This window comes from Oncorhynchus nerka, linkage group LG13 (assembly GCF_034236695.1).
Source record: "Oncorhynchus nerka isolate Pitt River linkage group LG13, Oner_Uvic_2.0, whole genome shotgun sequence".
Taxonomy (NCBI): Eukaryota; Metazoa; Chordata; class Actinopteri; order Salmoniformes; family Salmonidae; genus Oncorhynchus; species Oncorhynchus nerka.
In genome coordinates this window covers 77,163,844-77,188,619 of record NC_088408.1, presented here as the reverse complement: position 1 = coordinate 77,188,619, position 24,776 = coordinate 77,163,844, and the positions used below count along the sequence as shown (strand labels likewise).

Below are 24,776 nucleotides of genomic sequence, written 5' to 3'. Positions count from 1 at the left end.
ATGACCCTAAGCACACAGCAAAGACAACACAGGAGTGGCTTCGGGACAAGTCTCTGAATGTCCTTGTATGGCTTAGCCAGAGCCCGGACTTGAACTCAAAATAAAACAATTGAATCCATTTTAGAATAAGGCTGTAACGTAACAAAATATGGAAAAGTCAAGGGGTCTAAATACTTTCTGGAAGCACTGTATCCATATTAGAACATTTTAAGTTAGGATAGCCTGAAAGTTTTAAAGTTGGTTTTGTTGCCTAATTGGCCAAAGAGCAGGACCATTTTGAATAGCTACCACTATTTTTAATGGTTCTTATTTAAAAACATGTTCATTTAAAAATGGTTATAGTTTAAAAGTACATTCAATCCATATTGCGGAAGTTACAGCATGATTGCAATTTAAGCAATTTTACCACATTAGCAGAGACGGAAATTACATTTAATTCAATCGCGCAATCTGTAACGCTTCAGTGACAGACTGAATAGAGCCCTAAATAGTACCTTTTGACAAGCAATCTAAGTAGGGTCAGTCTGAACATCTCCAACGTTGGTTTGGAGTTGATAGCCTTAAAACGGTGAAAGAGGTACTTTGTTTATGGCCCTTTTTTTGCCATTGAAATACATTGGAGATCATTTTACATATTGTTATAGTATAAATGCTATCCAAAATATTTAAGCAATCTAAGTTCGGGAGTTCTGTACCTCGAAGTTAGTTTCGTACTCAATCGTTTAAGAAGTAGAGCGAGGGAAATAAATATGATAGTCTTACTATGCAAGAAATCTTCAGGAAACACACTAATAAATTCACTTCAATAAAAAAAATAAAAAAAGCCTTCGTATTTATTTTGGGTGTCAACTGCGTGGTAAGATTAAGGATTCATCTTCAAAAAGATTTTGGGATTTTCATTCTGTCCAACATTGATCAAATCTCATTCTAATCATCAGTTTCAGACTAGCACAAATAAGCAGTCTTAAAAATATATCAAAGCACAACCAGAGAGGGACACATGGTCCAAGTGAAAGATTGGCCCTTCCCCTGAACAGTTCTGTACAGAACAGCCAAAAGGTCCTGTGTGTTGTGTGGCTGGCTGAGGTATGGATAACTGGCTCCCTGGTATGGGTAATGGGGTTGTGTTGATGGCACTGTGTTGGTATGGCTGGTTTGGCAGGCTGCAAAGCTGGTATCAGTGTCCTCTGAGTCAGATGGGAGGCCAGCTTTTGGCCACGTCTTGGTGCTTAGCTTCAGGGATCCACTGGCAGTACGCAGTCAAGAGGACTGGAAGGAGAAAATTACGAGAAGAGAGAACATCATGATAAACTATTTGACACGTTTGACAGTCTCTCATTGAAATGACACAAATACGTACATTTGTCGTGGTTCTTCCAGGATGAGAGCAGTACGTCTCTGCAGTCCACTCTCTCTGACACTAAAGCTCCCAGCAGAGCCTCAGTCCTGGGCTGGAGTCTGACAGAGGAAAAACAACATTAAGCATCAACACAGACAGACCATCCTATGTGGTGTAGTGAAAGGAACACTTGGCTTACTTTGCCCAGGTCTTCATCATGATGGAAGGGTTTGAGAGAAGATAACTGCTGTGCTGCTTCAATTTAGGGCAGACCTGAAACACACGACACACAAATAAAAGTGAGTGCAGTCAACCTCTGTTTTACTCCATCTAACCAGGTTTGTCCCATAGAGATCTGTACGGCCTGACCTGACACTATAGAGTACACTTTATAGGTTAAAGGGTTCCCTTTGGGATGCAGACAGTGCTTTTAGTACCTGTCCTTCCAGAAGAAACTTGGCAAACAGTTTGTATCGTTCCAGGCCATCTGGGTAATCCATCTCTATAGCAGGAAGCTGCCAGCCACATCGGACTGGAGAATACAGGGAATAGAGTGTTAGGCTCAATCTCAATCAGTGTTTCTGTGATTCTGTGATTCTTCACATCCTCTCTCCTCTCCTTTTCTACTGTATTAGAGAAGGTCCAAGGTCCCTCCCCTCAGACCTTCCTCTCCAAACGTTGAGGAGATGAGGGGATTCAGGGAATTGAGGAAAGATGAATTGAGACATAGCCAGAGAGATCAGAGACGTTAAAGCCCACACAGACCAGGGGGATACTGTATTACTGAACGTGACAAGGACAGGCATGGTGTAGAGCAGACTCACAAAAGGTGCTGGTACAGTGACATTTGACCCTGCCTGTAGAGGCACAGAGCCATGGCGACGGGGTCTCCAGAGGAGATCCAAAATGGCAGTACTGGGTGAGGAGCTGGGGAACCCACTCTGGTTCTACCGCTGACACACCTGAGAGACAAATCTCCCTAGTTAACAGCGGTTGGCATAACGGAATATCGATGACATTAAACTGTACTATGATCAGTGGAAGTGTTTCACCTACCTCTCATGTACATCTTGGTGGTCTCCAAGACCTCCTGATAGACCACAAACTGAGGTAGCGTTTTAAACAGGGCTGAGGAGGGGTGGATGTAGACTGGCTCATCCAGGAGTGGGGTCTGAAAAGGGTTAACACAACACTATCAACAAGCAGGATCAGAAATGGGACTAAGAAACACAAAGATAAAAACAAAAAAACTTTCCTCACCAATCAGTATTATAGGTGAACTCACCTTGTATCCATTCCTCCATTTTGGGTCTAGAAGTTCCTCTTGCTGTACCCGTCTGGCGAGGTGGTCCCCCAGTCCCGCCAGCACTATCTGACGTAAACACACCACCTGGCTCTCAGTAGGTGGAGCCATCTTACAGTCCACAAACACACCCACCTCTGGACACACTGAGTTCACTATTGAAGGAGAGGACAGAGTTTTTACTTAAGACTTGCACTGTTGGTTAGGGCCTGTAAGTAAGCATTTCACTCGAAGGTCTACACCTGTTGTATTCGGCGCACGTGACAAATAAACTTTGATTTATTTGTGTGTGTACCTGCATTGGTGAGCTGTCCTCTAAGTCGTCTGATCTCCAGCATGGCTTTATACCGCAGTCCATTCTCCTCACAGAATTTAAGAGTGCAGCCAGCAAACTCACACGCACCCACAGCACCTGAGGTAACCCATCATACTTTAACAGACACATGTAGTACACTACCGGTCAAAAGTTTTAGAACACCTACTCATTCAACGGTTACTCTTTTTTTTTTCTCTACAATGTAGAAGAATCGTGAAGACATCAAAACTATGAAAAAAATACATATGGAATCATGTAGTAACCAAAAAAGTGTTAAACATATCAAAATATATTTTAGATTTGAGATTCTTCAAATAGCCACCCTTTGCCTTGATGACAGCTTTGCATACTTTTGGTATTTTCTCAACCAGCTTCACCTGGAATGCTTTTCCAACAGTCTTGAAGGAGTTTCTACATATAGTGAGCACTTGTCGGCTGCTTTTCCTTCACTCTGCGGTCCAACTCATCACAAACCATCTCAATTGGGTAGAGGTCGGTGGAATGTGGAGGCCAGGTCATCTGATGCAGCCCTCCATCACTCTGTTTCTTGGTAAAATAGCCCTTACACCGCCTGGAGGTGTTGGGTCATTGTCCTGTTGAAAAACAAATGATAGTCCCACTACGCCCAAACCAGATGGGATGGCGTATCACTGCAGAATGCCGTGGTATCCATGCTGGTTAAGTGTGCCTTGAAACGCTAAATAAATCACAGACAGTGTCACCATCAAAGCACCCCACACCATAACACCTCCTCCATACTTTACTGTGGGAAATACACATGCAGAGATTACCCGTTCTCACACACACCGCGTCTCAAAGACACAGCAGTTGGAACCAAAAATATCAAATTTGGACTCCAGACCAAAAGGACTAATTTCCACCAGTCTGACGTCCATTGCTCGTGTTTCTTGGCCCAAGCAAGTCTCTTCTTATTGGTGTCCTTTAGTAGTGGTTTCTTTGCAGCAATTCACCCATAAAGGCCAGATTCTCCTCTGAACAGTTGATGTTGAGATGTGTCTGTTACTTAACTCTGAAGCATTTATTTAGGTTGCAATTTCTGAGGCTGGTAAACTCTAATGAACTTATCCTCTACAGCAGAAGTAACTTTGGCTCTTCCATTTCTGTGGCGGTCCTCATGAGAGCCAGTTTCATCATGGCGTTTGATGGTTTTTGCGACTGCACTTGAAGAAACTTTCAAAGTTCTTGAAATGTTCGGTATTGACTGACTTTGTCTTAAAGTAATGATGGACTGTAATTTCTCTTGGCTTATTTGAGCTGTTCTTGCCATAATATGGACTTGATCTTTTACCAAATAGGACTCACTTCTGTATACCACCCATACCTTGTCACAACACAACTGATTGGCTCAAACGCATTAAGAAAACAATTCCACTAATTAACTTTTAACAAGGCACACCTGCTAATTGAATGCATTCCAGGTGACAACCTCATGAAGCTGGTTGAGAGAATGCCAAAAGTGTGTAAAGCTCTCAAGGCAAAGTGTGGCTATTTGAAGAATCTCAAATCTAAAATATATTTTGATTTGTTTAACACTTTTTTTGGTTACTACATGATTCCATGTGTGTTATTTTATAGTGTTGATGTCTTCACTTTTATTTGACAATGTAGATAATAGTAAAAATAAAGAAAAACCCTTCAATGAGTAGGTGTTCTAAAACTTTTGACCGGTAGTGTACAGAACACACACACAAAGAAAACCACCACCACACCCTCATACGCTCACACTCCAGCCTTACCCAGCAGGACCATGAGGTCCCCCAGCAGTAGAGAGGCTCCCTGCCCAGCCCACAGCCTCCTCATCTGGGCCAGCCGGGCTCGACGCTGGGCCAGCTTGGAGCTCTCATCCTCACTACCAGCAGGTCTGGACCAATAGAGACGGTGGAGAGAGAATGTAGAGACACAAACACATTAGGATCTTGTTTAAATATGCATTTCACAATAAGTAACAAAACCAAAACACTGTTTGATCAGAAACACATGCTATTCTAATGTCTATGAATTTTAGAATAATCCCATAAACACACATTTCCTCTACTCTCTCTCTGCCCCTCACCTGTCCAGATCCTCAAAGATCTCCCGGACCGTCATGGCAGCCACCACAGCGATGACGTAAGGCAGACAGTCCTGCTGCTTCCCTAGCGCCAGCATCTTAGCGTAGCGTGGTGACACGGGGAACGACGCCATTGCCCTGCCCAAGGGGGTGATGGGACAGCTCAGACGCGCTCGCTCCATCTCCTTAACCCTAAAGCAGATAGAGATGGATTTATCGTGGGTGGGTTTGCTGCAAGAGGGGATAGTGAGGTAGAGGATCTGAAGAGGGGACCTCAGATATACCTGCTGAGAAGTGAGTTTTTGAGCAGTGACCTCAAAGGGTGAGATGGAGTGAGTCAGGTTTAACCGCTTACCGTCCGGTGCGTGGCGGCTCCTCTAGTGCTCCCAGTGAAACCAGTAACTGTTCTGCTGCCACCAGCGCCTCAGCTGAGGGAGTTGTGGGGAATGGGAAGTTGACCACCTGAACACACAGGGAAAATCCATTAGCCAAATAGGTAGTGTCTAACTAATTTCACAGGAAGACTTTCTCCCTCTTTACAGCATCAATCAATGTGTTATTTCTCTGACCTTGTCTATGTTAAGGTCCTTCATCTGTAGTACCAGGTCCTCAACTGGCCTGCGGGTGATCTCTGCCTCTGAGAACAGACTGAAGTCTCCAAACACCGCTGATGAGTACAGCCTAGCACACACAGTCATAGCACATTCAATTTTATCCCAGTTAGAAATGATTGAGGTTAAAAATGGGGTGTGAAAGCATTTACTTTAACAATTAAACACCCCTTTCCAGTTCTGACCTATAGCAGTGTCCAGGTTCGGTACGGCCTGACCGGCCTGCCCTCTGATTGGCTGAGGCCTGTGAGGTCCAGGAGACCTTGAAGGAGGAGACCCCCGTGACGCGGTCGTAGAAGCGCTTCTTGACCCGACCGCAGTCGACCACATACTTTATCCCCGGGATGGTTAGAGAGGTTTCTGCTACGTTGGTAGCCACAACACACAGACGTGCACCATGAGGAGGGGGCCGGAACACCTGGACACAGGATTAGAAACACACAGACGTGCACCATGAGGAGGGGGCCGGAACACCTGGACACAGGATTAGAAACACACAGACGTGCACCATGAGGAGGGGGCCGGAACACCTGGACACAGGATTAGAAACACACAGACGTGCACCATGAGGAGGGGGCCGGAACACCTGGACACAGGATTAGAAACACACAGACGTGCACCATGAGGAGGGGGCCGGAACACCTGGACACAGAATTAGAAACACACAGACGTGCACCATGAGGAGGGGGACGGAACACCTGGACACAAAGATTAGAAACACACAGACGTGCACCATGAGGGGGCCGGAACAACTGGACACAGGATTAGAAACACACAGACGTGCACCATGAGGAGGGGGCCGGAACACCTGGACACAGGATTAGAAACACACAGACGTGCACCATGAGGAGGGGTCCGGAACACCTGGACACAGGATTAGAAACACACAGACGTGCACCATGAGGAGGGGGACGGAACACCTGGACACAGGATTAGAAACACACAGACGTGCACCATGAGGAGGGGGCCGGAACACCTGGACACAGAATTAGAAACACACAGACGTGCACCATGAGGAGGGGGCCGGAACACCTGGACACAGGATTAGAAACACATGAGGAGGAGGGGGCCGAACACCTGGACACAGGATTAGAAACACACAGACGTGCACCATGAGGAGGGGGCCGGAACACCTGGACACAGGATTAGAAACACACAGACGTGCACCATGAGGAGGGGGCCGGAACACCTGGACACAGAATTAGAAACACACAGACGTGCACCATGAGGAGGGGGACGGAACACCTGGACACAAAGATTAGAAACACACAGACGTGCACCATGAGGGGGCCGGAACAACTGGACACAGGATTAGAAACACACAGACGTGCACCATGAGGGGGGGACGGAACACCTGGACACAGGATTAGAAACACACAGATTGAGGAGGGGGCCGGAACACCTGGACACAGGATTAGAAACACACAGACGTGCACCATGAGGAGGGGTCCGGAACACCTGGACACAGGATTAGAAACACACAGACGTGCACCATGAGGAGGGGGACGGAACACCTGGACACAGGATTAGAAACACACAGACGTGCACCATGAGGAGGGGGCCGGAACACCTGGACACAGAATTAGAAACACACAGACGTGCACCATGAGGAGGGGGCCGAACACCTGGACACAGGATTAGAAACACACAGACGTGCACCATGAGGAGGGGGCCGGAACACCTGGACACAGGATTAGAAACACACAGACGTGCACCATGAGGAGGGGGCCGGAACACCTGGACACAGGATTAGAAACACACAGACGTGCACCATGAGGAGGGGGCCGGAACACCTGGACACAGAATTAGAAACACACAGACGTGCACCATGAGGAGGGGGACGGAACACCTGGACACAAAGATTAGAAACACACAGACGTGCACCATGAGGGGGCCGGAACAACTGGACACAGGATTAGAAACACACAGACGTGCACCATGAGGAGGGGGACGGAACACCTGGACACAGGATTAGAAACACACAGACGTGCACCATGAGGAGGGGGGCGGAACACCTGGACACAGGATTAGAAACACACAGACGTGCACCATGAGGAGGGGTCCGGAACACCTGGACACAGGATTAGAAACACACAGACGTGCACCATGAGGAGGGGGACGGAACACCTGGACACAGGATTAGAAACACACAGACGTGCACCATGAGGAGGGGGCCGGAACACCTGGACACAGAATTAGAAACACACAGACGTGCACCATGAGGAGGGGGACGGAACACCTGGACACAGGATTAGAAACACACAGACGTGCACCATGAGGGGGACGGAACACCTGGACACAGGATTAGAAACACACAGACGTGCACCATGAGGAGGGGGCCGGAACACCTGGACACAGGATTAGAAACACACAGACGTGCACCATGAGGGGACGGAACACCTGGACACAGGATTAGAAACACACAGACGTGCACCATGAGGAGGGGGCCGGAACACCTGGACACAGGATTAGAAACACACAGACGTGCACCATGAGGAGGGGGCCGGAACACCTGGACACAGGATTAGAAACACACAGACGTGCACCATGAGGAGGGGGCCGGAACACCTGGACACAAAGATTAGAAACACAGACACAGTTGAAGTCTGAAGTTTACATACACAGGTTAGAGTCATTAAAACTCGTTTTTCAACCACTCCACAAATGTCTTGTTAACAAACTATAGTTCTGGCAAATCGGTTAGGACATCTACTTTGTGCATGACACAAGTAAGTTTTCCAACAATTGTTTACAGATAGATCATTTCTCTGTATCACAATTCCAGTGGGTCAGAAGTTTACATACACTAAGTTGGCTGTGCCTTTAAACAGCTGGGAAAATTCCAGAAAATGACGTCATGGCTTTAGAAGCGTCTGATTGGCTAATTGACATCATTTGAGTCAGTTGGAGGTGTATCTGTGACTGTATTTCAAGGCCTACCTTCAAACTCAGTGCTTCTTTGCTTGACATCATGGGAAAATCAAAAGAAATAAGCCAAGACTTCAGAAAAAACATTGTAGACCTCCACAAGTCTGGTTCATCCTTAGGAGCAATTTCCAAACGCCTGGAGGTACCATGTTCATCTATACAAACAATAGTACGGAAGTATAAACACCATAGGGCCACGCAGCCGTCATACCACTCAGGAAGGAGACACGTTCAGTCTCCTAGAGATGAACGTACGTTGGTGCGAAAAGTGCAAATCAATCCCAGAACAACAGCAAAGGACCCTGTGAAGATGCTGGAGGAAACGGGCACAAATGTATCTATATCCACAGTAAAAAGAGTCCTATATCGACATAACCCGAAAGGCCGCTCAGCAAGGAAGAAGCCACAGCCCCAAAACCGCCATAAAACAGCCAGACTACAGTCTGCAACTGCACATGGGGACAAAGGTCGTATTTTTGGGAGAAATGTCCTCTGGTCTGATGAAACAAAAATAGAACGGTTTGGCCATAATAACCGTTATGTTTGGCAGGGAAAAGGGGAGGCTTGCAAGCCAAAGAACACCATCACAACCGTGAAGCACGTGGCAACATGTTGTGGGGGTGCTTTGCTGCAGGTGAGACTGGTGTACTTCACAAAATAGGTGGCATCATGAGGTAGAACATTTATGTGGATATATTGAAGCAACATCTCAAGACATCAGTCAGGAAGTTAAAGCTTGGTCGCAAATGAGTCTTCCAATTGGACAATGACCCCAAGCATTCTTCCAAAGTTGTGGCAAACCTGACTCAGTTACACCAGCTCTGTCAGAGGGCCACCATTGTTCCTGTTCCCAAGAAAGCTAAGGTAACTGAGCTAAACGACTACCGCCCCGTAGCACTCACTTCCGTCATCATGAAGTGCTTTGAGAGACTAGTCAAGGACCATATCACCTCCACCCTACCTGACACCCTAGACCCACTCCAATTTGCTTACCACCCAAATAGGTCCACAGACGATGCAATCTCAACCACACTGCACACTGCCCTAACCCACCTGGACAAGAGGAATACCTATATGAGAATGCTGTTCATCGACTACAGCTCGGCATTCAACACCATAGTACCCTCCAAGCTTGTCATCAAGCTCGAGACCCTGGGTCTCAACCCCGCCCTGTGCAACTGGGTACTGGACTTCCTGACGGGCCCTCTGAATGTGGTGTCAGGAAAATAACCTCACACTCAACGTCAACAAAACTAAGGAGATGATTGTGGACTTCAGGAAACAGCAGAGGGAACACCCCCCCATCCACATCGATGGAACAGTAGTGGAGAGGGTAGTAAGTTTTAAGTTCCTCGGCGTACACATCACAGACAAACTGAATTGGTCCACCCACACAGACAGCATCGTGAAGAAGGCGCAGCAGCGCCTCTTCAACCCCAGGAGGCTGAAGAAATTTGGCTTGTCACCAAAAGCACTCACAAACTTCTACAGATGCACAATCGAGAGCATCCTGTCGGGCTGTATCACCGCCTGGTACGGCAACTGCTCCGCCCACAACCGTACGGCTCTCCAGAGGGTAGTGAGGTCTGCACAACGCATCACCGGGGGCAAACTACCTGCCCTCCAGGACACCTACACCACCCGATGTCACAGGAAGGCCATAAAGATCATCAAGGACAGCAACCACCTGAGCCACTTCCTGTTCACCCAGCTATCATCCAGAAGGCGAGGTCAGTACAGGTGCATCAAAGCTGGGACCGAGAGACTGAAAAACAGCTTCTATCTCAAGGCCATCAGACTGTTAAACAGCCACCACTAACATTGAGTGGCTGCTGCCAACACACTGACTCAACTCCAGCCACTTTAATAATGGGAATTGATGGGAAATGTAAAATATATCACTAGCCACTTTAAACAATACTACCTAATATGTTTACATACCCTACATTATTCATCTCATATGTATACGTATATACTGTACTCTATATCATCTACTGCATCTTTATGTAATACAAGTATCACTAGCCACTTTAACTATGCCACTTTGTTTACATTCTCATCTCATATGTATATACTGTACTCAATACCATCTACTGTATCTTGCCTATGCCGCTCTGTACCATCACTCATTCATATATCTTTATGTACATATTCTTTATCCCCTTACACTTGTCTATAAGGTAGTAGTTTTGGAATTGTTAGCTAGATTACTTGTTGGTTATTACTGCATTGTCGGAACTAGAAGCACAAGCATTTCGCTACACTCGCATTAATATCTGCTAACCATGTGTATGTGACAAATCAAATTTGATTTGAGGAATGGGCCAAAATGCACCCAACTTATTGTGGGAAGCTTGTAGAAGGCTACCCTAAATGTTTGACCCAAGTTAAACATTTTAAAGGTAATGCTACCAAATACTAATTGAGTGCATGTAAACTTCTAACCCACTGGGAATGTGATGAAATAAATAAGAGCTGAAAAACACTTATTATTCTGACATTTCACATTCTTAAAATAAAGTGGTGATCCTAACTGACCTAAGACAGGGAATTGTTCTAGGATCAAATGTCAGGAATTGTGAAAAAGTGAGTTTAAATGTATCTGGCTAAGGTGTATAAACTTCCAACTTCAACTGCACAATAAGCATGCAGACAAGGACAAGCTCGCACAGACAGACACAGATCAAATATCCATGCATTAATGCAACGATATCACTTCATCTACTGTAGAGTTCTTGTGCCAAGTGGCCGTCTTACCTTGGCCTGCTGCTCTGGAGCCAGGAGAGAGTAGAGGGGGAGGACATAAAGAGGGAGGGACGGGTCCGCCTTCTCCTCTACAGACACGGAAAGAGAACATACGAATCAAGGATACACACCTGAGAGCTGTAGGGCAACACATACACCTAGCTGTCCTTTTCTCTTTCTTACCTGTGTCTGCAGCATCGTCTCCTAGTTCCAGGTCTGACCCCTCATCATCTATCCCCGCCAGACGGTCCTCATCCCCCTCATCCACCGGCAACGCTGAGTAGTTATCCAGGTCAATACGGGGCAGGGACTACTCACACACAGAAACCACACACAAATAGCATTAAAACATTCACTCACATACTTCTCAACACAGTGACAGAATAACTAAGTAGTACATACCACAGTTCTCTTATGTTTGGCTTTCTTTAACTTCTTCATCTCATCTGAGGAGTCTGTTGCTGCCACCTCTCCCTCACCTTATCAGAACACACAGTCATATATTTTACACGGTGTAAAGACTATATAAAAATATATAATAATAATACAGCTTTTTTCAACATACCAGTAGCTGTATTGCCCCTCCTGAGAGGGAAGGCCCTCCGCAGTCTCCTGCAGACAGAGTGGACCTCAGCCTGTCCCGTCAGGAACACCAGGATACCCCCAGGGGGCAGTATGCGGTGGATCTTACAGGTCTTGTGGAACACCTCTCCAGTGTAGTCCTCCAGAGGAGTCCGTTTGTTAAAGTGGACGCTTACAGGGAACTGACGGGCCTCCACCTTAATGACGGGAGGAGGAGTAGGAAACAGCTTCCTGTTTTCTGTGAAGTCCTCCACACGCAGAGTAGCTGACATCACTATCAGCTTCATGGGGAGGCCTTTCTGTATGACACACAGGAAACAACAGGGTAGGGGAAAATAAGGGCAACAGCAAGTTGGGTAGAGAAGTCTGCTAATAAATCATTATTAAACACATTTTCGAGTAAATAGTTTATAAATCTTTACATAACAGTTGTGCATATATTAAGTAACAGGCCCAAGGTGTCAGGAACCCCCAGTCACTTATTAAAAGAAGAACATCAACAACAACAAAAAATTAACCCCATCTGTCTGACCTTGTTTCTGAGTGGTACGATGCGTGACAGCAGGCCAATCAGGATGTCTGTGTACACACTCCTCTCATGGGCCTCATCTATGATGATCACACTGTACCTCTGGAGCAGGAAGTCCTACAGCAGAGCGCAACAAACTTAGATGGCATTTCAAATAGCACCCCATTCCCTATACAGTAGCGCACTACGGGCTCTGGTCAAAAGTAGTGCAACAAAGGGACTAGGGTGCCATTTGGGTGACTGAGGCAAATAGACTGAGAATGGAGTCATACAATAAATATGGAAAAAATTGGGGGCAGATAGGTAGGGATGGGGAAGGATGGAACAAGTGATGGGAAGGATAGAGAATAAGGAGAGGGGGTGGGAGGATTACCTTCTGAATCTCCTTCAGCAGGACTCCGTCTGTCATGAACTTGATCTTGGTGTCACTGGTCACATTCCCCTCATAACGGATCTGGTACGACACCAGCCTAACAACAGACAACCAAACACACAGAGAGCCTCAGACACAACTGGAAACGAAATCCAAACACTAACCATTGTGTGTGTGTGTGTGTGTACCGTGTAGACAGGTTCATCTCTTTGGCCACTCTGTGGGACATACTGACCGCTGCCACTCTCCTAGGCTCTGTCACACCAATGATTCCAGTGCCACTGGAGAGAAACAGGAGGGAGAGGGGTAAACAGAGATATGATGGTATTAGTGGAGTGAAAAAAGGCTTCAAATAAACATACAACAAGATAAGTGGTGAATAAGAGAAAAAGAAGAGCAGGATGTGTGTGTTACCTGGCATATCCAGCCTCGTACAAGAACTGGGGTACCTGGGTGGTTTTACCACTTCCCGTCTCTCCACACAGAACCACAAAACTGTTCTCTCTCACCGCCTCCATGATTACTTGCTCCTCAGCCAGCACTGGCAGCCTCAGACGGGAATCCTACACACATTGCAGGACAAACACACATGCGCACACACAGCAGGAGAAATAAAGACAAATGCACACGGCTTGAAAAAAAAAGAGAATGTGCATGAGAAACACACACCACAAGAAACACACACCTGTATCTCTGGCAGTCTGTCCACGGAGATGAAGATTGCTGGCTCGGATGGTTTTTTACTGGAGGCCCGAGCAGGGCCTGACTCCTCGCTCATCTCCTTTTTCTCTTCTTTCTTCTCTATCTCTTCCACCTCTTTCTCCTGACAGGAGGAGGCTGGCTCTTTAGATTCTGAGACATTAGTGGCCTCCACGCTTCTATTCCCCATTGTGCCGTCATCCATCTCTTCATCAGATGAGTCCAAATCACTACTCTCCTCTTCTGCCTTCTCTTCCTCTCGTGCTCTTCGTTTTCTCTTCCTGTTGGCTCCACTCAGGCTGCTGATCCTGGGCCCTGAGGCTCCGTCATCTACCTCATCAGGAGTCCTGAGAAAGTCACCACAGAGGATCACACACAAGCCTTCAGTTGACCAGGACACGAATCACTCCAACTGAATATCATTGTTCATCAGTCAACCTGAGCTTATGGAAAGCATAACTAAACCAAATGCTGCTACAATGGTGTGACAGTCCCACTGCCTTACTGTTTGGTCTGGTACTGCTTGTCTCCTGTGCCCAATTTGGAGGTGGTGTAGAGCAGCTTCAGTTCAGAGTCAGGCAGCTGCACTTCGGCCAGTTTGGCTAGGATGTCTACTCTCTGGAAGTCAAAGGAGGAAGATGATGAATAGTGTAGTTTCATGTTTTTGTGCAGAACTATTTCAAATGACACACTTCATAATTATACTTGACTGAAACTGGCCCGGTCTGACTCAGAGAAGGCAGATTGAGAATGTTACCTTGGCTTTCTTCTCTTTGACCTCCAGGACTTTTTGTAGATGTTTCCTCTGTTTCTTGGTAAGGGGCTGTTTCTTAGTAAGGGCCTTCTCAATGCCCCTCTTCTTCTTGGGTTTGGTGGCTGGGAGGACCAGGGCATTGCTCTCGTCCACCCCCTTTAGGTTGCCCCCGTCTGTGGACAGGGAACAGTATCATGAGTACACAAGAATCACACCCATTACAACACCAGCCTCACGAACAGTAGTCGTACATTTTAGTAGCAGACGCTCTTATCCAGAGCGACTTAACAGTAGAGTGCAAAAATGTTCATACTTAGTTACCATGTATCTCTCCCCTTCACCACCCTCGTGTGTACCTACATATTTTGAGAGCCATCGGGCCACAGGCGCTTAAGTGTTGTACCTTTGAGTTCCACTACAACAGTCTTCCCCTCCTCCTTGGCCTCTGGAGGTGGATGTGTCTCGTTCTGCTCCCGTCCCTTCCAGTTGTGCCTCTTCCTCAGTCGCCCCATCTTACGGCACGTAACAGACAGGAGCTCTGTGGATCGCACAAGCAGAGCATCGCATTGACAGGGAGGTGAGTGCTACAAGTTCCCATTTAAATATATCTGTACTAATGCGTTGTTAAGCGGTTTTGAAAAAAATGTAGCCGCTGGTAGAAAGAGCCTAAACAGCTACGGTAGCTAACGTTACTGATGCTAGCAAAAGTATTCTTGTGAAACGCTAACGTTAACTCCATTGGCTAGCTAATACAAAACACGAACAACAACACTCACCGTAGAAATGATGGTAATGTATGGCGCAAAAACGTTAAAGACAAAATGCCGTCCAGCTCGCTGTTGAAACTTTTCCAGGATCTCACGTGTATACAACATTAAGCCTGGGTCCGTCACACATTATGTTCCGATACTGATACATGATCTGTATGAAAGTTCCGCCCTCTTTTTCAGAACGCTATGGTTATGTATTTATCGATTACAATATCTTTGAACGTTCCTGTGAATAACGCATTTTTATTCGATGAAACAGACGTACAATTGCTAATATGACACATGTGTATGATGATGTGCTAAACTGTTCTGTGTGGAAGTGTATGGAATAGCCTAGGTCTAAAGTAGCCTAGGCAGACGATAGCGGGCGCCAGATCTGCACTGTCGTCTAGGGTTGTTGTGCCTAGTAGTAATACCAAAGACAGTACCAACTCTGTGTCGCCGTGGACCGGGTCCTACACAAAGCATCCTCCATTCATGCTGAAAAAGCATAATTTTACTCTTTTAACTAGCTTTAATGGCGAGCCGTCGAATAAAAAAAACTGTAGCTGGTTGAGATAATGCCAAACGTGAAGAAAGCTGCCATTAAGGCAAAGGGTGGCTACTTTGAAGAATATCAAATATAAAATAAATTTTTATTTGTTTAACACTTTTTTTGCTTACTACATGATTCCAAATGTGTTATTTCATAGTTTTCATGTCTTCGCTATTATTATACAATGTATAAAATAGTACAAATAAAGAATAACCCTTGAGTAGTAGGTGTGTCTAAACTTTTGACTGGTAATGTACATCCCAAACCTTTAAAAATACACCCATTTAAGAAATGATAACACAATACAGTATTATTGTAAGTTAAATGTTATCTCTATCTGCAATGTATTCAAAGCCTGATGTATTATTTTAACAGCTTTATTGAGTGATGCAAGCAATAAAACATATTGAAAGAATCCCCAGAAAATAAATGCACAGCCACTTGTATTTGCCCATGTTTCTTGTCCTGTGAGTCCCCCTTCAAGCTCACCAGCTTGACCCCTTTAAGGTTCTCTCTCTACTCTGCCTTTTGCTGTTTCCTCTCCCTCTTCTCCCTCCTTGCCTACTTGGCCACTCCCACCCCTCTTCAGATGCTGCTGGCCTTCAGGGGCTCATACTCACTATTACTCATAAGCCCCTACCCCCCCAGCGAAGCTCTCCTCTGTGGTCCTTCGTGCCTCATGGGACAGCCTTTCAAACCTCCTCAGGAACACGACCATGGCACCCAGCAGCCCCACCTGCACCGCCACAAACACAAACAGAAAGACCTGGGAGGCCAGTGCCAGGTCACAGTACCAGTAGTGACAGGACTCCAAAACCTCCTCCTCAGCCAGGTAGACCACCAGCCTTCCCCGCAGGCCGGGAGGGGAACTGCAGGTGACGTTGCTGTGTCCCACATAGTCGACAGGCTGTTTGAGCAGCCAGGAACGCAGGTAGAGCACACCGCAATCACACGCCCAGGGGTTGCCATGGAGAGAGACAGAGCGGAGGGAGGAAAGGGAGTCCAGCAGGCCGTTGGGGAGCGTGGTCAGCTGGTTGTCGTGGAGACGGAGCTCGATGCTGGCAGGAGGGAAGTGGGAGGGTAAAGAGGAGGTGGTGAGGGTGCGGCTGCTGCAGTCTACCTGACCACCATGACAGGTGCAGGACGAGGGACAGCCTGATGACCCTTCAACCCTCCCTGGGGTCAGCAAGAGGAGGAGCAGACCCAGGAGTTGGGTCACACATGGCAGGAAACCCCTCATCATCACTGCCAACTCTGGAGAGGGAGGGAGGGTGAAAGGATGGAGAGAGAGAGAGAGAGTCATACTGTCATACTGGAAGGGTAGAGGAGAAACAATACAATACAATAACTCATGTCTGTAGATGTCTCTGCCATGTGAGGGATCCAGATATAAGTTTAGTGTGAGTGTGAAATTAGTCATTAAAATAGAATATGTATCATTCCAAGCAAGGGAGATAGCAACCCAAAAGGCCTTTTCACACTGCATTGTTCTTAGCATCAGGCTAGACTGGCCCTGTGCGGGGTCATTCCTACACTGTGGTACCCTTTTCTGTCCACAGGAAATATCACTTCTTATTTAGTGTTAAATGTGGATTCCAAAATGCTTTAAATATAAGGTCAGATGTCCTTTACCTTAAGAACACCAAAATATGGATCTTAAAATCTTATTTTCAATGGATGTAGGCGTTTTTGCCATGTTCCTGGGTGTTATTCATCAACTTCCACGAGAAATATAAGCCTTAACTAATAACATATTTACAATCTTACTTCATTATTTTATAGTCCAAGTTAAATTCTCTCTGATAAATTTTTTTTTCATAATTATTGTATTTATTATTATTTTATTTAAGATATTTTTATGTGTGACTGATATCCCTTTTGTTCGTTGTTCACTCACAGAGCTATGGCTAATTTGGGCTTCAAGTGTCCAGCCTGTTAGGTTCCACCCTGTTGGGTTTATGCACCTAACAAGTTGGGAAAATGCACCACCCAAAAAATATGTGCCCTTTTTCCTGGAGTTATGAGGTCCAAAAGGCACCACATTGTAGAAATGACCTGGCTAGCTTAGCCAGTGTTCACACAAACATTTGTTAACCTGGGTTAAGTGTTAGCCCTGGGCTAAGGATTCCGCTGGTGTAAAGTACTTAAGTAAAAATACTTTATAGTACCACGTACGTTGTTTTTGGAGGTATCTGTACTTTACTTTACTATTTATATTTTTGACTACTTTTACTTTAACTTCAATACATTCCCTAAGAGAAATGTACTTTTTACTCCATACAGTGTACATTTCCCCTGATATCCAAAAGTGCTCCTTACATTTTGAATGCTTAACAGGACAGGAAAATGGTCCAATTCACACACTTATCAAGAGAACATCCCTGGTCATCCCTACTGCCACTGATCTGGCGGACTCAATAAACACAAATGCTTTGTTAGTAAATTATGTCTTGAGTGTTGGAGTGTGCCCCTGGCTATCTGGAAGGTTATAAAACACACAAATTGTGTTTTCTGGTTTGCTTAATATAAGGAATTTGAAATTATTAATACTTTTACTTTTGATACTTGAGTATATTTTAGCAATTACATGTACTTTTAATACTTGAGTAAAAATGAAAGTCACCCAGTAAAAGTCTAAAACTATTTGGTTTTAAATATACTTGAGTAATTATGATGATTGGGTACTTTTTCCACCACTGAAGGATTCACACACTTGTACTCCAAAGCCCTGAGCTAACGGACAATTTGGACCAACATTCTATCTCTGACTCGCGCCCAATGTTATAAACGCTATGACATTTATTAATCCATTAATTCCTCTTGCTTCTGGGCTAGCATTTGATTTCCTCTTGCTTCTGGGCTAACATTTGATTTCCTCTTGCTTCTGGGCTAGCATTTGATTACCTCTTGCTTCTGGGCTAGCATTTAATTTCCTCTTGCTTCTGGGGCTAGCATTTCATTTCCTCTTGCTTATGGGCTAGCATTTCATTTCCTCTTGCTTATGGGCTAGCATTTGATTTCCTACAGTGATGGTTTGTATAAACCTTGCTGTCTGCCTGTCAGACATCAAGAAACAATGTTTCACTTTTGAAATTCGATCTTGCTGCTGTGCAGAGAATGCTGTCAGCGAATGAGATATCAACTTTCCTGATCCAGGCGAAATCATGTAACAATATTATTATTATGGATATATGCAATGCTGGAGTGGTGTAAAGCTCGCTGCCATCGGACTCTGGAGCAATGGAAACGATCTGGCATTCCGACGGACAAATCTGGGTTTGGCGGGTGCCAGGAGGAGCTGCCTGTCCAAATGCATAGCTGCCTGTCCAAATGCATAGTGCCAACTTTAAAGTTTGGTGGAGGAGGAATAATGGTCTGGGGCTGTTTTTCATGGTTCGGACTAGGCCCTTTAGTTCCAGTGAAGGCAAATATTAATGCTACACAATAAAATTACATTCTAGACGATTCTGTGCTCCCAACTTTGTGGCAACAGTTTGGGGAAGGCCCTTTCCTGTTTCAGCATGACAATGCCCCTGTGCACAAAGCGAGGTCCATACAGAAATGGTTTGTCGAGATCAGTGTGGAAGAACTAGACTGACCTGCACAGAGTCCTGACCTCAACCTCATTGAACACCTTAGGGATGAAACCCTACTAATACACCACGACTGGTATACTGAAGTAACCGCACGAGGGGGCTATAACTGACTTCCTCCGTCGCAATGTTCCTCTAAGGCCCTTCTGCTAGCCCCGGCCTGCTAGCTCTCTGAATCGCCTTGTCTCCAGCTAGCCTAATCTACTCACTGGACCCCTGTGATCACTTGGCTACGCATGCCTCTCCCTAATGTCAATATGCCTTGTCCATTGCTGTTCTGGTTAGTGATTATTGTCTTATTTCACTGTAGAGGCTCTAGCCCTGCTCAATATGCCTTAGCCAACCACTTTGTTCAATCTCCCACACATACGGTGACATCACCTGGTTTAAATGTGTCTAGAGACAATATCTCTCTCATCATCACTCAATGCCTAGGTTTACCTCCAATGTATTTATTTAGTAGGAGGAGTCTTATCAACTATCTGAACACCATGAATGTTTCTTGTGTGACAGCCATTTAGAAAATCACTGATCTGTTATTGAATGTCTGTACAGTAGATATCACGTTAACATGCTGACACACGCACACTAAATAGCTATAGACATTCTAACACAGTGAGGTCATTGTGACCTATTACATGTTTTTCTAATGCACTGTGTTCACCTACATTAGTGGTTCCCAAACTTTTTATAGTCCCCGTACCCCTTCAAACATTCAACCTCCAGCTGTACCCCCTCTAGCACCAGGGTCAGCACACTCTCAAATGTTGTTTTTTTGCCATCATTGTAAGCCTGCCACACACACACACTATACGGTACATTTATTAAACATAAGAATGAGTGAGTTTTTGTCACAACCCGGCTCGTTGGAAGTGACAAAGAGCTCTTATAGGACCAGGGCACAAATAATAATAATCAATCATTTTGCTCTTTATTTAACCATCTTACATATAAAAAATTATTTGTTTATCGTAAATTGAGAATAACTCACCACAGGTTAATGAGAAGGGTGTTCTTGACAGGATGCACATAACTCTGCAATGTTGGGTTGTATTGGAGAGTCTCAGTCTTAAATCATTTTCCACACACAGTCTGTGCCTGTATTTAGTTGTCATGCTAGTGAGGGCAGAGAATCTACTCTCACATAGGTACGTGGTTGCAAATTCATCTTAAGGTAGGACTGCCTTATTATTATTCGACCATGCTGGTCATTTATGAACATTTGAACATCTTGGCCATGTTCTGTTATAATCTCCACCCGGCACAGCCAGAAGAGGACTGGCCACCCCACATAGCCTGGTTCCTCTCTAGGTTTCTTCCTAGGTTTTGGCCTTTCTAGGGAGTTTTTCCTAGCCACCGTGCTTCTACACCTGCATTGCTTGCTGTTTGGGGTTTTAGGCTGGGTTTCTGTACAGCACTTTGAGATATCAGCTGATGTACGAAGGGCTATATAAATACATTTGATTTGATTTGATTTGATTTACATCCTACCATACCTTTGTCTGTACATTATGCCTTGAATCTATTCTATCGCGCCCAGAAACCTGCTCCTTTTACTCTCTGTTCCGAACGTACTAGACGACCAGTTCTTATAGCCTTTAGCCGTACCCTTATCCTACTCCTCCTCTGTTCCTCTGGTGATGTAGAGATTAATCCAGGACCTGCAGTGCCTTGCTCCACTCATATTCCCCAGGTGCTCTCATTCGTTGACTTCTTTAACCGTAAAAGCCTTGGTTTCATGAATGTTAACATTAGAAGCCTCCTCCCTAAGTTTGTTTTATTCACTGCTTTAGCACACTCTGCCAACCCGGATGTCTTAACCGTGTCAGAATCCTGGCTTAGGAAGACCACCAAAAACTCTGAAATTTCCATCCCTAACTATAACATTTTCCGACAAGATAGAACTGCCAAAGGTGGCGGAGTTGCAATCTACTGCAGATATAGCCTGCAGAGTTCTGTCTTATATTCCAGGTCTGTACCCAAACAATTCAAGCCTTTCCAGAAACAAGTCTCTTACCGTTGCCGCTTGCTATAGACCACCCTCTGCCCCCAGCTGTGCCCTGGACTTCATATGTGAATTGATTGCCCCCCATCTATCTTCAGAGCTCGTGCTGCTAGCAGACCTAAACTGGGACATGCTTAACACCCCGGCCACCCTACAATCTAAGCTTGATGCTGTCAATCTCACACAAATTGTCAATGAACCTACCAGGTAGAACCCCAAATCAGTAAACACGGGCACCCTCATAGATATCATCCTAACCAACTTGCCCTCCAAATACACCTCTGCTGTTTTTAACCAAGATCTCAGTGATCATTGCCTGCATCCATAATGGGTCTGCGGTCAAACGACCACCCCTCATCACTGTCAAACGCTCCCAAAAACACTTCAGCGAGCAGGCCTTTCTAATCGAACTGGCCCGGGTATCCAGGAAGGATATTGACCTCATCCCGTCAGTAGAGGATGCCTGGTTATTCTTTAAAAGTGCCTTCCTCACCATCTTAAATAAGCAAGCCCCATCCAGGAACAGATATATCCCTTGGTTCACTCCAGACATGACTGCCATTGACCAGCACAAAAACATTCTGTGGCGTACTGCATTAGCATCAAATATCACCCCGTGATATGCAACTTTTCAGGGAAGTTAGGAACCAATATACACAGGCAGTGAGGAAAGCTAAGGCTAGCTTTTTCAAACAGATATTTGCATCCTGTAGCACAAACTCAAAACAGTTCTGGGACACTATAAAGTCCATGGAGAATGAGAGCATCTCCTCCCAGCTGCCCACTGCACTGAGACTAGAAAACACTGTCACCACCGATAAATCCAATTGACAATTTCAATCAGCATTTTTCTATGGCTGGCCATGCTTTCCACCTGGCTACCCCTACCCCGGTCAACTGCCCTGCACCCCCACAGCAACTCGCCCAAGCCTCCCCATTTCTCCTTCACCCAAATCCAGATAGCTGATGTTCTGGACCCCTACAACTCTACAAATTGTTGCAACCCCTATTACTAGCCTGTTCAACCTCTCTTTCATATCGTCTGAGATTCCCAAAGAGATTCCCAAAGATTGGAAAGCTGCCTCGATCATACCCCTCTTCAAAATTGCTACAGACCTATATCTATGCTACCCTGCCTTTATAAGGTCTACGAAAGCCAAGTTAACAAACAGATTACTCACCATTTCGAATCTCACCGTACCTTCTCCACTATGCAATCTGGTTTCAAAGCTGGTCATGGGTGCACTTCAGCCACGCTCAAGGTCCTAAACGATATCATAACCACCATTGATAAGATACATTACTGTGCAGCCGTGTTCATCGACCTGGCCAAGGCTTTCGACTCTGTCAATCACCACATTCTTATCGGCAGACTCAACAGTCTTGGTTTCTCAAATGACTGCCTCGCCTGGTTCACCTCCTACTTCTCTGATAGAGTTCAGTGTGTCAAATTGGATGGCCTGTTGTCCGGACCTCTGGCAATCCCTATGGGGGTGCCACAGGGTTCAATTCTCGGGCCGACTCGCTTCTCCGTATACAACAATGATGTCGCTCTTGTTGCTGGTGATTCTCTGATCCACCTCTACGCAGACGACACCATTCGGTATACTTCTGGCCTTTCTTTGGACACTGTGTTAACTAACCTCCAGACGAGCTACAACTCTCCTTCCGTGGCCTCCAACTGCTCTTAAATGCAAGTAAAACTAAATGCATGCTCTTCAACCGATCGCTGCCTGCACCTATCCGCCTGTCCAGCATCACTACTCTGGACGGTTCTGACTTAGAATATGTGGACAACTACCAATACCTAGGTGTCTGGTTAGACTGTAAACTCTCCTTCCAGACTCACATTAAGCATCTCCAATCCAAAATTAAATATAGAATCGGCTTCCTATTTCGCAACAAAGCATCCTTCACTCATGCTGCCAAACATACCCTTGTAAAACTGAACATCCTTCCGATCCTCAACTTCGGCGATGTCATTTACAAAATAGCCTCCAACACTCTACTCAACAAGTTGGACACAGTCTATCACAGTGCCATCCGTTTTGTCACCAAAGCCCCATATACTACCCACCACTGCGACCTGTATGCTCTTGTGGGCTGGCCCTCGCTTCATACTCGTTGCCAAACCCACTGGCTCCAGGTCATCTACAAGTCTTTGCTAGGTAAAGCCCTGCCTTATCTCACCTCATTTGCACACACTGTATAGACTTTCTCTACTGTATTATTGACTGTATGTTTGTTTATTCCATGTGTAACTCTGTGTTGTTGTATGTGTCGAACTGCTGTGCTTTATCTTGGCCAGGTCGCAGTTGTAAATGAGAACTTGTTCTCAACTAGCCTACCTGGTTAAATAAAGGTAAAAATAAATAATAATAAAAATTGGAATGCAAGCCAGGCCTAGTCGCCCAACATTAGTTCCGACCTCACTAATGCTCGTGGCTGAACGGAAGCAAGTCCCCGCAGCAATGTTCCAACATCTAGTGGAAAGCCTTCCCAGCAGAGTGGAGGCTGTTATAGAAGCAACGGGGGACCAACTCCATATTAATGCAGATCATTTTGGAATGAGATGTTCGACGAGCAGGTGTCCACATACTTTTGGTCATGGAGTGTATATGAGGATTTGAAAATGATATCTAACCTTTGATCTTAATAACAATTCAGTTATACTCCGTAGTAGTTGTTTTCTAAAGAGGAAACATAGTTGTCAGACATTTTTATAACTACCACTGGAATTTATCTTTGACAGGTTTTTCTGACATTTTAGACCATTCTCCAATCAAATCAAATTTGATTGTTTGCGTACACATATTTATCATGCTTGTGATATCATACACAGAGAAAGCCTAATGAAACAGTTACGTTACAGTCATAGTGAAAGGTGTTATGGTCTTGTTATGGTCAGGAGAGGGTGCCTTACCTTCTCTGTTGTGTGTGGTCGTAGCAGGAGTGTGTGGTCGTAGCTGTTGCATGTGTTCATAGCAGGAGTGGTTTGCAACTCATCACTCAGAGGCATGAGAGTGTATAAAAGTCCAAGCTGGCCTGCACTGATAAAGCACCCTGACACTCACATATGGTTGACACACACTACTGATTGGACACAGGAAGAACATATTTATTTAATGTCAGCAGCATTTGACTCCTTATCGCTGCCATAGAGGCTCCTGTCAGGGAAGCCATATTTAAGCTTCAGGGGGGTGTATGGATACAGTTAATACTAACACTACTGGCCCCTATTGATACATCTCTACAAACTATCCACAGATCAACAGTATTTTACCATACTGTATGTGACAGACCACAGTACACTAGCTTAGCAGCTAAGCTCCTACTTCTCTGGGTGCAACCCAGGATAAACGTTCCCCACAACGGCTCGTAGGTTCACCGTCTACAGTAACTATACTATAGCTGCAGCAAAGCCCTCATCATTCAGCTCCAAACAGTCAGTTGGGTTAGTGATGGATCTGACTGTGGGCCAGAGGGGAAGTGAGGTCCAAGGAGATACGTTGTGACTCAGCACTTTATTCAGCTACAGTAGCCCGACTTCCCCCACATAGGCCTGCCTGCATGGGGCCTACAGGATGTCTCAGGAGCTGTGTCTCAAATGGTAAACTATTCCC

General features: G+C 45.4%; 2 protein-coding genes across 2 annotated transcripts; both read right to left on the bottom strand.

Annotated features, from left to right (window-relative positions):
• Positions 1–815: 815 nt before the first annotated feature.
• On the bottom strand, positions 816–15,825 carry dhx37 (DEAH (Asp-Glu-Ala-His) box polypeptide 37). Its single transcript, XM_029678387.2, has 26 exons — positions 15,027–15,825; positions 14,654–14,788; positions 14,254–14,423; positions 14,002–14,114; positions 13,483–13,843; positions 13,212–13,360; positions 12,986–13,078; positions 12,798–12,894; positions 12,428–12,541; positions 11,879–12,194; positions 11,716–11,792; positions 11,497–11,623; positions 11,326–11,402; positions 5,826–6,058; positions 5,599–5,710; positions 5,385–5,491; positions 5,033–5,221; positions 4,716–4,840; positions 2,938–3,054; positions 2,625–2,797; positions 2,396–2,510; positions 2,164–2,301; positions 1,777–1,871; positions 1,539–1,612; positions 1,361–1,458; positions 816–1,269 (listed from the first exon to the last, which is right to left on the bottom strand). Exons 2-26 carry the CDS (start codon positions 14,760–14,762, stop codon positions 1,193–1,195), a joined length of 3,456 nt encoding a protein of 1,151 aa, XP_029534247.1. The 5' UTR covers positions 14,763–14,788; positions 15,027–15,825; the 3' UTR covers positions 816–1,192.
• A 91-nt stretch (positions 15,826–15,916) lies between these two features.
• Positions 15,917–24,219, bottom strand: LOC115140195 (platelet glycoprotein Ib beta chain-like). The gene is given in 3 exon segments (XM_029678386.1): positions 15,917–16,179; positions 16,181–16,809; positions 24,077–24,219. Coding segments are annotated over 3 exon segments (720 nt in total). The 5' UTR covers positions 24,129–24,219; the 3' UTR covers positions 15,917–16,140.
• Between the last annotated feature and the right edge of the window lie 557 nt (positions 24,220–24,776).